General features: G+C 40.0%; 1 protein-coding gene across 10 annotated transcripts in view; it reads right to left on the bottom strand.

The window, feature by feature from the left end:
• The window catches only part of ikzf4 (IKAROS family zinc finger 4), a 165,158-nt gene that overhangs the window by 86,104 nt on the left and 57,185 nt on the right, over positions 1-21,869 (bottom strand). For 2 of the 10 annotated variants that reach the window (XM_059955918.1, XM_059955919.1), the window contains exons 1-2: positions 11,222-14,552; positions 8,224-8,278 (exon numbers count right to left, since the gene is read on the bottom strand). In XM_059955918.1, the coding sequence (XP_059811901.1) occupies positions 8,224-8,278; positions 11,222-11,254 (88 nt within the window). In that variant the 5' untranslated portion in view covers positions 11,255-14,552. Of the gene's footprint in view, positions 1-8,223; positions 8,279-11,221; positions 14,556-21,869 lie in introns of those variants that run through there. The other 8 variants (XM_059955927.1, XM_059955925.1, XM_059955920.1 and 5 more) reach the window with 8 other exon arrangements.

The raw sequence follows: 21,869 nt of genomic DNA, 5'->3' as shown, positions 1-21,869 counted from the left end.
TTTAATTGAAAAAGGTCAAATTAATTTTAAAACCAACAAAATGGCACAGAGAATCTGGAATAAGCAAAGAACAAATACAAGTAAGGCTTGATGACGACGACAAATAAAAGGTCCTTCAACCCTTGGTCAAACTAATAATCTATAAAGCAACAGCTGTTACTTATAAAACAAATACTGCGACAAATTCAACATTTGCTAAAACAAAATTCTCTAACACAATACTCCACATTCATAAATTGATACTGTTCAAATTTTGCTTTGTTGGTTGTGTGTCAGTTTATAACCAAAATCTCAAACATGCAAGAAAATGTTTTACTGAAAGCAGAGTAAAGACGAGTTACTGAAATTTCGCCATTATGTTACTTGGCTTGTTAAAATTAACAGGATTTCAGCTCTCAAATTCAGTCAATAAAATATTAACTTTAAGGAGAGAACAGAAAAACTGTTCTGTTTTGTTACATTATTCTTTATTTATCATTATGTCACCAGCTGACCAAGCCATCCTCTTCTAGCATTTCTTCATTGTCCAGTACTGTTGAAATGAATTTGTATGACCACACTTAATTTCTAATCAGAGCTAGAACAACACCATCACTGGCTACCCTTTCTATCTTTACAGAAGCACCAGCTCTCAAGTTTGAACACTTCCTTGGCTATTCAGCATCATGTGCTGACATCACTTATGGATATTGGGTCAACCAACTTCGAAATGTGGTCCAGACAAACCCAATGTCACATCTCCCCTACCTTGATCCATTCATTGGAGTGTCTCTATATCCTCACCATCACAATCTGCTTCAACTGCCATAATATTATTGCGCATCTTCCCCCATGGCACAGTCAACCCACCAGTAAAAGTCATTCACGTTGTCACCACAACATTCAACTAGTTTAAGACACATAGTTCGTCTTCATTCTTCTACAAGTTCTACACTTTCCACTACTGTGCAAGTCACTCAAATCAGCACCATACTCACTGCCCCTTTAAAAATTCTTCTAAATCTTTTCTGCTCCCATCTCCCTGGAAAATAGAGGAAAAAAACTGCTTCACATTGAAAGTTCTAAGAAATATCAACATGCATTTTTCTATGTTAAATGCCTATTATAAAAAGTGCAAAATTACTTCAGATGTAGTCAAAAAGAGATCAGGAGAACTATAATGTGGTAGGTTTCATGGAGGTTTATAAAAAAAATACAGCAACCCAACAGTATAGAACCGGTTAAGTGAAAAGGTGGAGTTGGGTATTAACAGGGCAAACATAGAAGCCACCCATGTGGATCATAGGGCATCACAAGGATGTGGAGCAGGTAGCAACCAAATATAGACCCTTAGAAATTAATGGGAGACATGGTGCAAATAAATGGATAAGTTAGAATAGAATAGGGCGCCACTGTAGCCTAGCAGTTAGCTCAATGCTATTACAGCTCAGAGCATTCCAGAATTCAGAGTTCAATGCCAGTGCCGTTCTGTAAAGTGTCTTTATATGTCGTTCCTATGGAATGCATTGGCTTTCTCCCAGAGACCAATGATGTACCCGGTAGATTAGCGGGCTATTGTAAATTGTCCCATGATTAGGTTAAAGTTAATCAGGTTTATCTGGGGTGGCATGGCTCAAAAGTGCCAAAAGGGCCTACTCAGCACTGTATCACTAAAATAAAAATAAATAGAACCATGAATGGTCCAATTGAGCAGAAAACATTTGAGACACTAAAGGATGGTGTAGTCCAGCATGTGGAAGATGGTTGAAATAGTTAAATGGTATGCTCAGTTATATCTGTGACTTTGATAAGGACCATTTCAGTCAGTTTGGCAGCTGTTTTATCAGAATAATGCACTTGTAATTAGAATGTAGAGTAAAATCAAGCAACCCAAAAGCTATGAAGGAAACAGATTAAAAACAGGAGAAACTGATCAGAAACACTTCAGGGTGTCTTATTTTGAAGAGGGTAGAATGATAGCAACCAACTTGAAAGGGAAAATGATGTCTCTATAAGAGTACTTACTTTGTGAACTACAATAGAGTTTCAAGGAGGAAATATGCATGGACATCATTTAGTGGGATATGGAGTTTCAATGCTCAGAAAATAGAAGCTTGTTGGAGGCAAAGGAGGAAGCCAGGCTAAAAAACTGAATAATGTGGCAATGGTGAGGAGGAGGAAGGAATGAACAAAAATGAAAATCAGGTAGGAAGATGCAAGGAGGGAAAGATACAAGGTGATGGTTGAAAACTAGTCTTTTGCAATCAACCCTCTGAGTGAAGAAGCTTCCCCTCATTTTCCCCTTAAACTTTTCACCTTTCACCCTTAGTCCATGACCTCTGGTTGTAGTCCCATCCAACCTCAGTGGAAAAAGCCTGCTTGCATTTACCTTATCTATACCCCTCATAATTTTGTGTACCTCTATCAAATCTCCTCTCAACCTTCTATATTCTAAAGAATACAGTCCTAATCTATTCAATCTTTCCCTATAACTCAGGTCCTCCAGACCCAGCAACATCCTTGTAAATTTTCTCTGTACTCTTTCAACCTTGTTTATACCTTTCCTGTAAGTAGGTGACCAAAACTGCCTCAATACTCCAAATTAGGCCTCAACAACATTTAATACAATTTCAACATAACATCCCATCTCCTATACTCAATACATCGATTTATGGAGGCCAATGTGCTAAAAGCTTTCCTTACAACCCTATCTACCTGTGACACCACATTCAACGAATTGTGTACCTGTTTTCCCAGATCCTTTTGTTCTACCACACTCCTCAGTGCCCTACCATTCACTTTGTAAGATTTACCCTGATTGGTCCTACCGAAGTACAAAACCTTGCACATGTCTGCATTAAACTCCAATCTCCATTTTTCAGCCCATTTTCAGCCCAGCTGATGCAGTTCCCTCTGCATGCCATGATAGCCTTCCTCACTGTCCACTACACACCCAATCTTGGTGTCATCCGCAAATTTGCTGACTCAGTTAACCACATTATCATCCAAATCATTGATATAGATGACAAACAACAATGGACCCAGCACTGATCCCTGCAGCAGACCACTAGTCACAGGCCTCCATTCAGAGAAGCAATCCTCCACTACCACTCTCTGGCTTCTCCCACAAAGCCAATGTCTAATCCAGTTTGCTACCTCATCCTGAATGCTGAGTGACTAAGCCTTCTTGACCAGCCTCCCACACAGGACCTTATCAAGTGCCTTACTAAAATCCATGTAGACAATATCACTGCCTTGCCTTCATTCACTTTTCCAATAACTTCCTTGAAATATTACCTACCATTTACGAAACCACACTGATCATCCTTAATCAGTCCATGCCTATCCAAATAATTATATATCCGGTCCCTTAGAATACCTTCCAATAACTTTTCAACAACTGATGTCAGGAAGGGATACAAAATGTGGGCACAAGTTAACACATAGGAAATTGAGGTTACAAAGGCATGGCTGAGATTGCAATAAAAAAAGTCTTGCTCATCAATATGTACTAGTCAGTGAAACACCCCAATTCACAATTTCTTTTGAAATTCTTTTTTAAAGAGACAATCTGAACAACTCAAAATTTTAATGTGGGAACGGCAACTCAGTTTTCATTATCATAGGCTTGGAAGCAAAAATAATAGCATCTGACTTCTTAATTTCTGAAAATGATAGCTATTACATAACAAATATACTGGCTGCAAGTTTAAATTGCAACCAGAAGAATGAAAAATACCTTGTGCACTTTCACCCAAGTCCCAAATTAGCTCTCCACTTTTGAAGTGGAGAAGGCAAAGTATATCAAATAGTTATGTAGTCTAAGAGCGCATCATATTATCCAAGAACAATGAAGTCACCCTGATTAAAAAATAGCAATGATTAACGTTATTTCCTACCGGCAGTTTCCAAAGATAGATCTTGAAGAAATTACTCTGGCTAGGCTTTCGCTAATTGTTTTCTATATTTCATGACTTGGCCAAAATATCTATTCTGTAAATAATCTCAGTCTCTTTCCCCTTATAATCCGTATGGTTTGACCACCAAGGGCTATTGGTGGGTATTTGTTGTCTATTACTAAAACTGTTTGTCCTGTAGCCACAGGGCGGTGTTTAACAATAGCCCAACACTTGGAACTTTTCCCAATCCCAAGTCTGAAGCTCCAAATTTCTGGTCAACATACCCAAGCATGGCATTACTCAAACTCAGTACTACAGTAAGTGCAAAATCAATTCTGCACCCTTTCATCGCAAGAGTTCCACGTGTTTTTGACAAAAAAGGGGCATAATTCTAAAGAAGTAGTTAACATACACATTTATTGACATGACTTTACGTTTGTCATTTATATGCATTAAACTTTATTTGGTTAAAGTACTGCAGCTCAAGTGATTCCCTTCAATTGCAAGGGAAGCCAGACAGCTGCATGATAACAGAAGCCAAGTAGAGTGGCAGTTGCCAAATTTTAGCACCAGAGTACACACTCTAGCTTGCCAGTAGTTATTACATTTTCACCTCTTACATTTAACATGATTGGTTGAAATTAATCTCAGTCTTTGTATTTCTGTTAAATTTATGACTTGTCAACATAAACTAGGTTAAGACATCTCTTCACAATTCGTATTGCAGGTACTTAAAGGGATAAACGATCATTGCTTAAGTCCAGAATTCAAGATGTCCACCTCCTAATAAGTTTACAAAGATTTGCTAAAATACTAATTAAACCTTTAATTAATGAACAATGAAATTCATATATTTGACACATAGAAGAATTATTACTGGACACCGTATCTGATTCATAGACATTCAGTTAAATTTACTTGTCCCATACCCCCGGCGCGTTCTATTTTATAATTTTACATCGCTGTGAAAGGCAAGGTCCCTTTAACTGAATATGTATTAACATTAGCCGTTTGAAGCCAAGGGTTTAAATGGTAGGCCACAATGAAGTGCCAATCTACACAAAATATTTGCTCAAATGAATTGCCAATTTTTGAAACAAAAAGAGGGGGGTGGACAAGTTAAGAGGGGTTCATAAAAATACATTACTGAAGTCTTGCTGCTTTAAAAAATAATGTAAAAATTATAGAACAGCTGCTTTGTTTAATTTGGATTCTGAATCCAACATCCATGAAATGCCTCCTTACACTTATGCTGCAAAATCCCTTCTGTACATCTGTGGCAGCTTCTATCAACAAGATGTCAAAGTGTGATGCAGAGCTATAGAAAGCTGCTTAACAGCACAAACACACCTACTGAATGTCAAAGTCCTAGAATGCAGCTTCTAAATACAAATAAAAAAAACTATTGTTAGAAGTCAGAGTGACCTGCAGAAGTGTTTTAGGGCATTGCACTTCAAGTAAATTATTGCATAGACAATGTTGTATAATTAGTAACACAAATGCACAAAATTCACTCAAAAATCTGTTCATTATTATTTGTCAGCAAGAATAGGGAGGGGAGAAATTTACTCAGACAAAGTTAACAGAAGGGTTAATTCTTGAAAGGAAGCGTGCTCTTCCATTTTGTAATGCAACTTGAGCCTCAAGGAGAAAATAAACCAGCCACACTACTGCTAGGTATTTTCATACTTTTAGCAACCCATCTTCCTGGAAATGCTTCTTCCAAGAAATGAAACTGAGCCAGCCTTCTCACTATCTGTGCCTAGACTGATGGCAAGGAAATGACACACAGCATCAAACAATACCAAACGATCTGTAGCTTTAAAATGCCCAACTGTGTAACTTGAGGAGCAAATTCTGAACATGGGATTGCATTTACTGGATCTCGCCTTCACATATTTTAGAAGCCAATTCTGCAAAATTCTGGAAACAACTCCTATGAACACCTAAAGAAAAAAAATCATATTTTATGTAAATATTGAATTTTGAAACATTTCATAGAATTAAAATCAACTAAAAGTAGCTCAATTAAATTACACATAATTCTAAAGGCTGAAAACAATGGTGTAATCTTTTCCTTATCTTGCTATCCTCAGCTATGTATAATCTCATATTTTTATTTTGTCACTGAGAGATTAGACATTCTTTTAAGCAGAATAAAGCTCATTCAACAATTCAGAATATCAATTATTTCGCTGATTCTTTTCCCCCTTACTTCACTGAAAAGCTTGCTTTATCAGCTTTGAACCCCCCCCCCCAGGATTTTTGATAAAGTATTTAACTATATGTGGAATGAATATCACGTCATTATTACAGATATTCTTAAATTTTTATTTATTATTTCTTTCTTTTGCATTTGCACAGTCCGTTGTCTTTTGCACACTGGTTGAATGCCCAAGTTGGTGCGGTCTTTCATTAATTTATTATGATTATTATTCTATTATGGATGTTTTAAGTACACCTCAAAAATGAATCTCAGTGTTGTATATGGTGAAATATGTACTTTGATAATAAATTTATTTTGAACTTTCAGCTCAAATTTATGGCCACTGTTAGGTCAATCCATAACACACATTTCCCCATTTATTGCCCTGTAACCTATTCTCACTCACATACCAACTTGCTAAGAAAATTTTAAGACAAATACAAAGTTATACACTCAACACATTGTCAATGGCAACAACTTAAGATGGTGGACGGCGTTGCAATCCAACTTAAAATGGTGGACGGTGTTCTACTTTCTCGGTTCGTAAGTACGAGTTGTTTGTAAGTTGGATGTTTGTAACTCGGTGACTACCTGTACTTCCTCAAGACTTCCACAATAGAAACATACCATAGAAAGTAGCACGGTGGTTTCACCCCTGAAAGAACTTTAACAGTAAAGACTGTGTACACATTCACCTCCAGTAGTACAGTTAGCAGAGAATGCCATGACCTTTTCCATTTGAAAAATATTCAAAAGCACATACACCAATGAATTGCTATTTACTAGTTTTTAAGTAATGGTGGTCGGTCTTACAGTTCACTCGTGTTCTTGAGCACTTATGCAAGAAAATGCCAACCCAGAAAATTATCATGTTACTGTTTTTCTGCATTTTTTAATTGCAGAGACTTTCCAAGTTCTTCATTCACTTTGGCAAAACCATTACATCTTTCCCAAAGATGCCATCCATTAGAAGGATACAGTTCCACAGACTTCAAAGTGGCAATATCAATGCTTACATGAAGAATCAACTATCCAGCACACCCAAAGTTTATTTCACCATCCATGAACATCAAGTTGCAATATGGATCATTGTATGAAAACTGAGGAGCAAATCTCTTGAACAACTTGTCCCTCTCCAACTCTAACAGAGGGGTGTGTTGGTGCATCAAGCAAGATGAAATATTACGTGAACAGGTAGCCCAGAAAATATTCTATTCCCAACAGTTCTGTCAACTGCACAATCCCCAAACTTCCTGTTTGAGTCAATCTAATCAGTCCACATAATTAATCCCATGTAAAGAGCAAATTCAATATCCTTAATACAGAAACATACAACATGGTGTTTTTAGGAGATCATACTTCAAATCTGTGGGAAGGTTAGCACCCATTTTACCTACATTGCACTGATTACAAGGATATGTTTGTCAGATGCTGTGTTAACCACGTTGATACTATTCACCAGTGACAACATATTACACCTTGAGAAGCATGTGGTGGTATGGAAACCACACTGGCAGGCAGGAAGGCTCTAGAAAAACAAGGACATATATACAGAAAGGTGCCAGAAAATGGCTAGTAACAACATGGAGAATCCCACCCACCCTGCTCATGGACTGGTTATCCCACTCCCATCACAGAGGAGGCTATGCAATACCCACGCTAGGACAACCAGATTCAAAAATAGTTACTTTCCCAAGCAGTTAGGCTGATCAACACCTCCACCCACTATCCCATGCCTCCATACCCCCAACCACTACTACTTTATCATTTCCTGTCAGTTACCTTGTGTACTAAAGTGCTTAGTGCACACTTTATGGACATACAATTAAGCTGTCTTATGTATTTATATTTATTGTGTATTTTTAAATTATTTTTGTGTTTTTTTTTCTTATTGTGCTGCATCAGAGCTGGAGTAAAAATTATTTCTTTCTCTCTTACACTTATGTACTGGAGATGGCATTAAATGATCTTGAATGAAAATTGGAAAAATAGAAGTCATAGGATTATCACATTAAAGATTGTAAAAACATATCAAAATATCCAGCGTGAAAAGTTTCAGAGACAATTAATTGCTTCATAAGATAGTTAGTTGGAGGCAAAATATTTTAACTTGGAAAGATGAGCACAATATTCTCTTACCAGAAATGTAACCACGACCATTGCAGTCTTCTATGTCCATTTTCAAAGTGCTCTGCTAGAAAGCAAAAAAAAGAGTTTTAAATCTATTCCTCATGTTAAAAGAATTTTTCTAAATGCAACATTTAAGCGACCTTTGGTTAACTACAAAAAGTCAGTCACCCTTAAAATGTTGCAGAGCTAGAATGCCCTGGTTGAACTCCTGATTGCTGCACCAAATCCCCACGTGGCTGAGCTGTTGTGATTTTATTTGGGGATAAGTATAAGTTACAGACCTATCCATCTCCCCACGCAACACAAGACCAGTGTAAATTATTTGGGGATATACAATTAGATGATTTACCATGATTTGTGGCATATATTTGAATCATGGCTATGTTACTCTATGAAAAGAGGTGAAGAGAAGTTTCTGTGCAGCCTGTCTATGGAAATGGTGATTGCTTTCTCCTTGATAATGCAATTGAAAAACTCACTACAATATTTTATAATACCAAAAGGAAACAGCATTCAATTTTCCTAAATTTACAACAGCATCTATTGTTGAACATCAAAATATACTCAGAGTTTATGATCTCAGATGGGCTGTCTTACACATCTGAATCCCAAGGCTAAATAAAAAGTTATTTTATAAAATAAAGATGCCTATTAATAATCCAAGCTAGAGTTAAATCCACATTGATTATACTAAATTCAAATCACACATCTAAAAGACCAAAGGCAAACAAAAATAATGAAAACAGATCATCTGCGTTTTAAGCAAATAAAATTTGCAGAATATTTTATACTTGGACCATTTTTCTTAAATGTAGAAATCAAACCTGCATCCACCACTTCTACAGTCAAGTTGTTCCACATTCTCACCACCATCTGAATGAAGTAGTTCCCCCTCAGGTTCCCCTAAAATACTTGCCTTTCCCCTTCATGAATTCCAGTTCTAATCTCCCCCAAACTCAGTGGAAAAAAGCCTGCTTGCATTTACCCCATCTATACCCCTCATAATTTTGTATACCTCTATCAAATCTTCCCTCATTCTCCTACACTCCAGGAAATATCATTAAGGCTCCACCACACAGGACTTTTCTCTTCTCAAGGAAGTGGTACAAGAACACAAAAACACAGAGTCAGCATTTCAGGAAGAGATCTTAACCCCCCCTGTCATCAGACTTCTGAATGGTCAATGAACCCATGTTCACTACCACATATCTATACTTCTCCCCCTCTCTATATATACACATATTATATGTACATATACACATACATATACACACACGCACACTATATATATACACACACATATAATGTGTGTATATATATATGTATGTGCAAGCGAATGTGGTTCTATATTTAAAAAATGCGAGTACTCCCAAAGAGAAACACCAATAACTGCGCAGAGGATGTCACCTTGATTAGTAATGAAATCTCCGCAAGCTAATTGCCAAGCTCACTTACTTTCCTGTAGGTAAGTGACCAAAACTGCACACAATACTCCAAATTGGGCCTCACCAAATCTTACACAACTTCAACATACCATCCCATCTCCTATATTCAATACATTTAGACTTATGAAGGCCAATGTGCCAAAAGCTTTTGCCACTCTCTGTACCTATGCCCCCACTTTCAAGGAATTATGGACCCATATTCCCAAATCTCTCTCCTCTTTGAGGAACTCCTATAAATACCCTGGGATTGGTCTCCAACAAGCGCTACCATCCAGTTGAATCAAAATAATTTCAACCACAAAAGGTTTTACCATTAACCAACATTTGTTCCTTTTTAACAGAGCTTCTTACTGCATGAATGAATCCTTGACATTAAGCGATGTCATTCTCAACTATTTCGTAATATTCAGCTCAATCATATCTTTGAGGCCTGAAACAGTACTCTTCTTCAAGAAACCAAACATGCCACTATGAGCAGGTTAGTTATGTCACATTGATTTCATTTAATTGGTGATTGAACAAGGGTTGACAGGATGTCAATTGGTTGTATTAAAATTAATAACATTTTTACAACACAGAATTAGGACAGTCTATGCAGACTCAGTTCCTCACAAATCTTATTCCCTCAAGTGTCTACTGATTTCTTTTTTTGGAAGTCCTGACTGGTTGTTTTCACCATTTCCTTTTGTTATGAACACCTCTTCATCCCTTGTTAGTGAAAGAGAGAGCTGTGCCATGTTAAAATGCTGGGTTACGGACTGTAATTTTTGCTGAACTGCAGATCATGAGCTGTTTGGGGACTCTGCTATTGCTTGGTGGATGGTGGAGGACGGGGGCTGATGTTTCCTGCTGGAACAAGGGAGGGCAGGGGGAGGATTGCTGCTTTGCTGCTGCATGTGCATGGAAGCAGCATGTGTGTGGGGCCTTTGGGGTTCTAAACGTTTTCCGTCATTTATTCTTTGAGGCCATCTTCTGTTTCATGGATGTCTGTGAAGAGTAAGAATTTCTGGCTGTATACTGTACATTCTCTGATATTATATGGAATCAATGAACCATCCTTACAGGTAGAAGTGCAGATCATAAATATTTACATAAAGCTTCACCACCCTATATTCACTTTTTCTCATTGCATGCTAAATTCTGACTTAGGGAAGCTCCAGTTGAAGTTTATTTTTGATCATTTAAAATTTGAATCATTCTTCAGTTAATCTCAAATTAACAAAACTTCAAAAAGATTATTCCCAAAGAAAAAGATGAAAACTACAAACCAGAATACAAATTATGCTACTGCTTGTGTAAAGGCAACTGCAATTCAAGTTGTGCAATATTTCTAACATGTAGAATTACTTGTGCACAAACTCCCTTTCAAATTATATGAAATAGAGTGAAATAGCCACAGACTGAAGTGAAAGAAAACTCATTATTCCAGTTATGATGGCACATACTGTACATTTACCATTAGGTCAGCACTATTCTTCTCAATGGAAATTCTATACAGAACTGTCTAAGCAAACAGTTGTGCACTCCTCAATTAAGTGCAGGTGTATATTTTTCACACTCACCACTTTTGATTCTGTGTTCCATCTTTGAACCATCTGTTAACAAGTATTGCTTCTTGCCACTTCCATCTTCTAAGGCCACTTCCATCAAAAGTCATCTCAATGTCCTTTGCGTCAAGAACAACTCTCATCTCTTCAGCCTAACAGTGTAGCTGAAATCCACAATCCCTAGAACTTAAAATGTCTTTTCATTGGAGATTGGAATCACTTATCTCCTTGCCTTGAGTCACCTTATATGTGCTGAAACATGTATGGAACAGGATGAAACAAAACAGCCAATGTACCTTTTACATTTTCCCATGAGAACAGTAAATCTTGTGGAGCTTTTACTAATAATTAAATTAAATCTAGACTGGCCTCATCTCAAGCATAACATCCACAAGACTCACAATGAAAATCACTGGTTATCCTGAAAAAGCTATGCTAGAAATGCTAAATCCAGAATCACATCTCTTCTGCAGTCATCTACAATAGTGGTCACAACCACTTATCAAGCCAACTTTGCATGCTACAAAGATACTCATATTAACTGCACTTTTAAGTGAAGCCCAGCAATTTAAGTTTTAGACTGCAGATAGGTATACGGCAGATATTGAAGGCACATTTGTTAGTCCTTAGTGTAATGTGCACCTGACCTGCTTTTACTTTTTCTTGCTAAGACAATAAACTATTAAATTCATAAACAGAAGGGATTCTGCAGATGTTGGAAATCCAAAGCAACACACACAAAATACTGGAGGAACTCAGCAGGTCAGGAAATATCTATGGAAATGTTGAACAGTCAATGTTTTGGGCAGAGACCCTTCATCAGGATTGGAAAGGAAGGTGGAAGACATCAGAATAAAACATGTGTGGGGGGTGGTGAGGAGGGAAGGAGGACAGCTAGGTAAGGGGCTGGAGAAGGAATCTGATAGAAAGGAGAGTGGATCATGAGAGAAAGGGAAGAAGGGACACCAGGGGAAGGTGATAGGCAGGGGAAGAGAAGAGGTAAGTAGCTGGAGTGGGAAATGGAAGAGGAAGGAGCAGGGGAAAAAGAAAAAGAAATTACCAGAAGGAGAAATTGATGTTCACACCATCAGGCTAGAGGTTACCTAGACAGAATATAAGGTGTTGCTCCTCCAACCTGGAAGTGGCCTCATTGTGGCAGAACAGGCTGCCATGGACCAACATGATGCCACAGGAAAGGAAATAGAAAATAAAGTGGTGGGTCACTGAAAAATTCCACTTTTGAATTGCCTTTATTTCTTACAACCTTCACATACATGAGGAGTAAAAATCTTTACATTACATCTCCATCTAAATGTGCAATCATAGTAATTTATAATAACTTATAACAAACAGTCAATATAACATTGAAATACACTCAAATCAGCATGAGTTAATCAGTCTGATGGCCTGGTGGAAGAAACTGTCTGAGAGCCTGTTGGTCCTGGCTTTTATGCTGTGGTACCATTTCCCAGATGGTAGCAGCTGGAACAGTTTGTGGTTGGGGTGACTCGGGTCTCCGATGATCCTTTGGGCCCTTTTTACACACCTGTCCTTGTAAATGTCCTGAATCACGGGAAATTCACAGCTACAGATGCGCTAAGCTGTCCGCACCACTCTCTGCAGAATCCTGAGATTAAGAGGTACAGTTCCCATACCAGGCAGTGATGCAGCCAGTCAGGATGCTCTCAATTGTGTCCCTGTAGAAAGTTCTTAGGATTTGGGGGCCCATACCAAACATCTTCAACCGTCTGAGGTGAAAGAGGCACTGTTGTGCCTTTTTCACCACACAGCTGGTGTGTCCAGATCATATGAGGTCCTCGGTGACGAGTACACCAAGGAACTTAAAGCTGTTCACCCTCTCAACCCCAGATCCATTGATGTCAATAAGGGTAAGCCCATCTCCATTCCTCCTGTAGTCCACAACCAGCTCCTTTGTTTTTACGATATTGGGGGAGAGGTTGTTTTCTTGACATCACTATGTCAGGGTGATGACTTCTACTCTGTAGGCTGCCTGGTTATTAATTGAGACTAGGCCAATCAGTGTAGTGTCATCGGCAAATTTAATTAGCAGATTGGAGCTTTGGGTGGCGATACAGTCATGGGTATACAGGAAGCAAAGGAGGGGACTTAGTACAATGCCCTGAGGGGCTCCTGAGTTGAGAGTCAGAGGGATGGAGGTGAGGGAGCCCACTCTTACCACCTGCTGGTGATCTGACAGCAAGTCTAGGATCCAGCTGCACAAGGCAGAGCCAAGGCTGAGGTCTCTGAGCTTTCTGTCAAGCCTGGATGGAATTATGGTATTGAATGCTGAACTGTAGTCCAAGACCAGCATTCTCACAAAAGCATCCTTCTCCAGATGTGTAAGGACAGTATGTAAAGCAGTGGCTATTGCATTGTTTGTCGCTCGGTTGTGTCAGTAGGCAAATTGCTTGGGTGGTAGCAAGCTGCAGATGTATCCTTGATCAGCCTCTCAAAGCACTTGCTTATTATTGAGTGCGACAGGACACTAGGTGTTCAGGCATGTTACCTGGACCTTTTTTGGTACAGGGACAACGGTGGATAATTTAAAGCAGGAGGGCACTCTACACTGGTGGATGGTGAGGAGGTAGGCAACAAAGCAATCCCTCAACTTACTTGCGCTGGGTCTCATCAATGTAGAGAAGGCTGCATCGGGAGCACCAGATACAACAGAAGACTCCAACAGATTTTCAAATAAAATATTACCTTACCTGGAAGGATTGTTTGAGGCCCTGAATTGAGGTGAGAGAGAAGGTACATGGACAGGTGTAGCATTTCTCTTGCTTGCAGGGATATGTGCTAAGAGGGGTATGAGTTGGAGGGACATATGGACAAGGGGATCATGGAGGGAGCAATCCCTACGGAAAGCAGAAAATGGGGGTGGGGTGAGTAAGTCTGTGCTTGGTGATAGGTTTCATCTGAAAATGGAAGTTGCTGAAAATGATGTGTTAGATGCAGAGGATCATGGGGTGCTAGGTGAGGAAGAGAGGAATTCTAACCCTGTTACAATGGCAGGAAGATGGGGTGAATGTTGATGTCTGGGAAATGGAGCAGATGCAGGTGAGAGCAGCATCAATGGAGGAGAAAGGTAAACCCTATTCTTTGAAGGAGGGGATGACATCGCTGATGTCCTGGAAAGGAAAGCCTCATCCTGGGAACAGATGCAGTGGAGCCGAAGGAACTGAGAAAAAAGAAATAGAAAGATGAATAGCATTTATTATTTTTAAAAAAACAGGAGACAGGGTGGGAAGAGGTGTAGTCATGAGAATTGGTAGGTTTATAGAAGATGTCAGTAGAGAGTTTATCTCTAGAGATGGAGACAGAGAGAGATAGGGAAAGGGGAAGGAGGTGTCATGAATGGACCAAGTGAATTTAAGAGCAGTATGGAAGTTGGAGACAAAGTTAATAAAATTGATGAGCTCAGCACAGGTCAATGTAGTGCTGAAAGAACTGGGGAGCCTTTACAGGGAAGGCTTGGAAAATGGACTGTTCCACGTAGCCAACGAAAAATCAGGCATAGTTGGGGTCTATGGCTACCCCTCGAGTTTGGAGTGTGGAAGGAGCTGAAGAAGAGGGTGGTGGTGGAGGGGTACTGGTTGGATCTTTTACTGAGAAAGAAGCAGAGAGCTTTAAGGCCTTCTTGATGGGGGATAGAAGTGTACAGGGACTGGACATTCATGGTGAAAATGAAGCAGCCAGGGCAAGGAAATTGAAAGTTGTTGAGGAGATTGAGAGCATGTGAAATGTCACAAATGTAGGTGGGAAGGGACTGAACCAAGAGGGATAGAATGGAGTTGAGGTACGTGGACACAGGTTCAGTGGGGCAGGAGCAGGCTGAGACAATAGGCCTATCCAGAGTGTCGGGCTTGTGGATCTTGGGTAGGAGGTAGAACCAAGCAGTGCTGGAAAAGAATCTGAGTTTGGTGGCAGTGGATGGGAGATCTCCAGAGTTCATGGGGTTAATGATGGTGTGGGAGACAGTGGCCTGATGGTCCAGAGTGGAGTCCTTTTCAAGGGGTCAGAAAAAGGTGGTGTTTGAGAGTTGCCACTTGGCCTCAGCAAAAGGGGTCAGTCCACCACACTACAACAGCAACTCCCTTCCCCCACTTTTCCTTGGGTTCAAAGGTAAAGTTGGGATTGGTGTGGAGAGCGTGGAGAACAGTGAATTCAGAGGGGGAAAGATTCGAGGAGGAGAAAGGAGTGCTGAAGTTGAGCTGGTCAATGTCTTGTCAGCAATTTGAGATTAAAAGACCCAGAGCAGGCAAAGAATCAGAGTGGATCTCCCACAAAAGGCAGATTGGGGACGGGAGAAAAGGTCATCGGCGGGGGTGGGGAAATGGGCTCAGAGATGGAGGGGACAGAAGAAGAACTCAGCGTTGTGGTGAGCGTGGAACTCACTGAGGTGCAGGCAAAGGAAAACAAAGGTGATACCTTTGCTGAGAACAAAATAGTCTGCCTCAGTGAGAAGGTTGAAGGGAATAGTGAAGACACAGCAGTTAGAGCTGGGATTAAAAACATGTAAGTAATACTGCTGCCTCAGCTCCAGCAACCAGACTTGATCCCAATCTCCATGCTGCCTATGAAGACCATGCATTCTCTCTGTAACAGCCTGTATTTATCTGAAGAGCTCAAGATTCCCCCCACATCCTAAATACATTTTTAGCTGACAAGTTAATTGGCTACTACAAGTTACTCATATGAACAGGATTGCTCCAAGAGCCAGCATCAACATGATGGATCAAATGGCTCTATTCTATGTCTTAAGAAATATGAAATTATCTGAGGATGTGCTCTTTCCTGCTGGAAAAATGATGCAAGTGTGTAAATTTAATATAGCATTATCATGTAAATCATTCAGCAATTTGTGAGAAGAAATTTGCAGTAAATTACCACAAATCACTGGATGATTTGCATCACACCAGCATTTGCCTTGTAAAATCAGCTTACCATAATCTCCCCGAGTTTCAAAAATTGTTGCATTTGCACACTAACTGCAAATTAAATTCTATGAAGAAAGTTCAGGGTAGTACTTAACAGCTTAAACATGGCCATTAAAAAAAAGACTTGTGTTCCTATATTGCTATTGAACAAGGACTAAACAAAAGAGCATAGTCGCAACCTGAAGATTGTTGTGAGTTTGTTTTAAATACTCTTTCCCTCCTCCCTCTCTCAATACAACCTCCTTTTCCTCTTAATTTCTCTTTCTGTAGCAGATTCAAATTACTTCCTTCTCTATTATCCCTCCGTCTTTTTCAACTTTCCAAACTTGTTTATCCAGATTATAAATGTTTTGCATTGCATAAAGTATATATCTGAAGGATGAGGGAAGAAAAGGTCCAACAAATGAACCACGAGTGTACTTAAAAGAGTACTTTATGTTATCACTCCAAAAATATTAACACATGCCTGCAATTTGGGGGGGGGGGGGGGGGGAGAGGAGGAGGAAGTCAGAGGAGGTCGGAAGAGAAAGAGGGCAAGAGAAAAAAAAAACACAGAATGGTTTATGGCATCATAACCAAATTAAATTTTACAAGGGAAAACGAGGAAAAAATAAGTCATGAGTAACAGAAAGTTTGGTCTGTACTATCAGCAAGGTATGAAAGCAAGGGATTTGGATTTTTGGTAAGACATAAAATACCTAGAATAACTAGCTTCAGTCACCTGAAAATTATTTGATGTCAACTCTTGAACTGAAGTAAAATTGAAGTTACTTTTATATTTCACGCTTTTACAGTTGAGGTCACAGGAGTCCAACATTGTGATCAGTCTTTCTTCATTTGCATTGCTAATATCAGCTTTCTTCCTCACAAGCAGAATTCTTGACATCAATTTTCATGGGTCTATGAACCCATCATTGGTTTAAGAAAGCCAGCAAGTTGATGTAAAGACAGATACCCAGAACCCAAATGAGAGGGTGGGGGTGGGGCAAATACCATCTAATACCAAGGAAGGAGTACTGGATTTATATCAGAAGCTTAGTTCTGTCCAACCAATTTATGATAATGATGATCATTATGTTGTCCACATCAGAGGACTACAAATTCATATAGTTGATATATGCAATTGTTCACACAGCAACCCTCATTATTGGGCAAAATTCCCTCCACAAAGACAGCACCTATTGTACTGTTGGTTAGTGACAATTGTCTCCAACTGCAACCTGAACTTGTTTGGTAACAATTTGAACAAACTGAACAATTATTTTTGCTATTCAAGCAATCTCATTAAAAGTTATTTCAACAATTCAAAATGAGAGGACATTTACAAAGATGTTGCTGGGACTTGAGGAACCAAGTTATATGGAGAGGTTAAATAGGTTCCGGGAGCATAAGAGAATGAGGGGGGATTTGACAGAGGTATACAAAATTATGAGGGGTCGAGAAAGGGTAAATGCAAGCAGGCTTTTTCCACTGAGATTGGGTGAACTGGAGCTCGGAGGTTAAGGGTGGAAGGTGAAATATTTAAGGGAATCCTGAGGGGAAACTTCTTCACTCAGAGGGTGGTGAGTGCAAAGAGAGTTGCTGGCAGAAGTGGGAGATGGAGGTTTGATTTCAACATTTAAGGAAAATTTAGACAGGTACATGGATGGGAGGGGTATGTAGGGCTATGGTCAAGGCAGAATCAGTTTGGCACAGTCTTGATAGGCTGAAGGGCCTGTTTCTGTGCTGTAGTATTCTATGACTCTATGCTATGTCTATTTAGTTTTATTTTGCTTGTGCTAGAAAGCTGTAGGTTCAAGCTCTTCTCTGGTGCAGTTAGGCAACAGTGACCATCCTTCAAATGGAATGTTAACCTGAGGGCCCACCTAATACAATAAAAAGGATGAGCAGTGGGTTCCTGATTCACTACAGATACACCTTCAGTCTTTTGTGGCAGGTTGGGAAAGATAGAAAAAAAGTACAAAGACAAACTTCATCAAGACGAAAGGGAGGGAAAAAACTGAATTTTTTCTGTTAAAATAATAACCTTGCAGACTACTTTCACACCCAATCCGTTGAGCAAGTTTAAGTGTGCACTTTAAACACGTACAACACACAGTATGACTTTGGAATATTCCACTAGTGAATAACTTGACAATATAATTGTGTGTGAATGATGAGACACTGGAGAGCTATGTATAAGCAATCAATGTAGATGCTTTATCTTTTAACTGTAACACTGTTGTTACCTCGGACATGTCACAAACAGGTTTACACTCTGCAGCATATTGACTCATCCTGAAGCAATGTAAATACTTGAGTAATTGAGAATTTTTTTAAAGTAACTTTATACCGTACTGCCCATTCCCCTCAACAGACGGTTTTCCATGTATACAATCAATACGATTAGAGATTACTAATTACTTACTAAATGCAAGATATTTATTAAAAAGTATAATTTTCAACTAAGGTTATAGCCGATTACATCAATACAACTAACTTTAAATTCAACTGTCAATTTGCTAGTTGTCAAATTCAGCACGAATCAGTTAAAAATTGCTCCATTTAGTAAAGACCTTTAAAAATGCCCTTACACTTATTGTTTAATCTCTAATGATTTATTTTATATCATGCTTTCAATTAAGCAGTCAACAGCAAAATCAAAAATGAATAATTTAAATCAGTGAAGTTTTTATTAAAAAATAAAAACAAGATTAAATCACTTCTACTAGGAATCAATTTTTAAATTAAAATCACCGAGACAGAAAAAAATTGACAGCTATTTAACACTGACAGTATTGGGGGCAGTGGCTATTACAACTTAAATATCAATTGCACAACAAACACTGGTGAGAAGGGGGAAATTATTTTGTTCGTGAAAAATTAAAACTAATTTTAAAATGAATCTTTCTGAATAATTTTAAAACTTTTGACCAAACTAAGGGGAAAGCAGAAAGTTCAGATGTAAACTTAAATATCAAATACAGAGAATACATGACTTCAAAAAGTAGCATTTATTCAGCTAGAATCTAAAACATAAATATAAAAGATTTAGTACTTACAGGGTTAAGGCTAGGATTTGACATTAATTACTTACCCCTTTGCTGTTGCAGCACAACAGATACTTTTAGAGTCTCCGTGCAATGTGCAGCTGCTCCAAATGCAACAAGTGACTTAACCAGAGCTGAACTGTTACAATTCTACCTAATTTGAAGGCTCTGTCTGACTCATCCCCTCTCTAGCTATTCGGGTTGCAAATTACTAGGTGCAAATACAGCACAAACTTTGCTCTAATTTAATTCAGTAAAAATGCAATAGAGTCAGAGTAATACAACATGAAAACAGGCACTTCAGCCCAACTCTCCCCTGTTGACTTAGATACCCATCACCCCATTTGTCAGTTTTTGGCACATATTTCTCTAACCTTTTCCTACTGTCCAACTGTAAGCTTAACTGTTTTTACTGTCCCAATCACAAGTAATACTTGTGGTAGCTCACTTGGAAATATGCACTTCCCTCTGGGTGAATAAGTTACCCCTTTCAAATTTTAACTCTTCCACCTTAAACCTATGCCTTCCTGTTTTTGATCCTCTTTCACTGGGAAAAAGGCTGTGTGCCTTCTCCCTACTTATGCCCCTCATGATTTTAGGAATTTCCATGAGACTACAGAAGGCAAAGGGTGGTTGTGGATAGTTCGTATTCTGCATGGAGGTCAGTGACCAGTGGTGTTCAGCAGGGATCTGTTCTGGGACTCCTCCTCTTTGCGATTTTTATAAGTGACCTGGATGAGGAAGTAGAAGGGTGGGTTAGTAAGTTTACTGATGACACAAAGGTTGGGAGTGTTGTGGATAGTGTGGAGGGTTGTCAGAGGTTACAGCAGGATAGCGAAAGTATGCACAACTGGGCTGAGAAGTGGGAGATGGAGTTCAACCTGATAAGTGTGAAGTGCAAACATGAGGAAATCTACAGATGCTGGAAAATCAAGCAACACATACAAAATGCTGGTGGAATGCAGCAGGCCAGGCAGTGAATATAGGAAGAAGCACTGTCGACGTTTTGGGCCGAGACCCTTCGTCAGTACTAACTGAAAGAAAAAATAGTAAGAGATTTGAAAGTAGGAGGGGGAGGGGGAAATCCAAAAGGTGGGGGTGAGCTGAAGCTAAGAGCTGGAAAGTTGATTGGCAAAAGCGATACAGAGCTGGAGAAGGGAGAGGATCATGGGACGGGAGGCCCAGGGAGAAAGAAAGGGGAAGGGGAGCACCAGAGGGAGTTGGAGAACAGGCAGAGTGATGGGCAGAGAGAGGAAAAAAAGGGGGGGGGAATAAATAAATCAGTGATGGGATAAGAAGGGGAGGGGCATTAACGGAAGTTGGAGAAATCAATGTTCATGCCACCAGGTTGGAGGCAACCCAGACAGAATTTAAGGTGTTGTTCCTCCAACCCGAGTGTGGCTTCATCTTGACAGCAGAGGAGGCCATGGATAGACATATCAGAATGGGAGTGTGACGTGGAATTAAAATGTGTGGCCACTAGGAGATCCTGCTTTCTCCGGCGGACAGAGCATAGGTGTTCAGCAAAACGGTCTCCCAGTCTGCGTCGGGTCTCACCAATATATAAAAGGCCGCACCAGGAGCACCGGACGCAGTATACCACACCAGCCGACTCACAGGTGAAGTGTCGCCTCACCTGGAAGGTCTATCTGGGGCCCTGAATGGTGGTGAGGGAGGAAGTGTAAGGGCAGGTGTAGCACTTGCTCCGCTTACAAGGTTAAGTGCCAGGAGGGAGATCGGTGGGAAGGGATGGGGGGGGGGACGAATGGACAAGGGAGTCATGTAGGGAGCGATCCCTGCGGAAAGCAGAGGTGGGGGGGGAGGGAAAGATGTGCTTGGTAGTGGGATCCCGTTGGAGGTGGCGGAAGTTACGGAGAATTATACGTTGGACCTGGAGGCTGGTGGGGTGGTGGGTGAGGAACCCCCTATCCCGAGTGGGGTGGTGGGTGGATGGGGTGAGAGCAGATGTGCATGAAATGAGAAAGATGCGTTTGAGAGCAGAGTGGATGGTGGAGGAAGGGAAGCCCATTTGTTTAAAAAAGGAAGACATCTCCTTCGTCCTGGAATGAGAAGCCTCATCCTGAGAGCACATGCGGCACAGAATTGTGAGAAGGGGATGGCATTTTTGCAAGAGACAGGGTGGGAAGAGGAATAGTCCAGGTAGCTGTGAGAGTCTGTAGGCTTATAGTAGATATCAGTAGATAAGCTGTCTCCAGAGATGGAGACAGGAAGATCAAGAAAGGGGAGGGAGGTGTTGGAAATGGACCAAGCAAATTTGACAGCAGAGTGAAAGTTGGAGGCAAAGTTAATGAAGTTAATGAGCTCAGCATGCGTGCAGGAGGCAGCACCAATGCAGTCGTCGATGTAGCGAAGGAAAAGAGGGGGATGGATATCCGTATAGGCTTGGAACATGGACTGCTCCACAAAGCCAACAAAACGGCAGGCATAGCTGGGACCCATACGGGTGCCCAAAGCTACACCTTTGGTTTGGAGGAAGTGGGAGAAGCCAAAGGAGAAATTATTGAGAGTAAGGTCTAATTCTGCTAGACACAGGAGAGTGGTGGTAGACGGGAACTGGTTAGGTCTGGGATCCAAAAAGTGGAGAGCTTTGAGACCTTCCAGGTGGGGGGATGGAGGTATATAGGGACTAGACATCCATGGTGAAAATAAGGCGGT

The sequence above is a fragment of the Hypanus sabinus genome, chromosome X1 (genome assembly GCF_030144855.1).
Source record: "Hypanus sabinus isolate sHypSab1 chromosome X1, sHypSab1.hap1, whole genome shotgun sequence".
NCBI classification, from domain to species: domain Eukaryota; kingdom Metazoa; phylum Chordata; class Chondrichthyes; order Myliobatiformes; family Dasyatidae; genus Hypanus; species Hypanus sabinus.
Note: the sequence above shows the minus strand (reverse complement) of the source record. Positions and strands in the feature narration are given on the sequence as shown.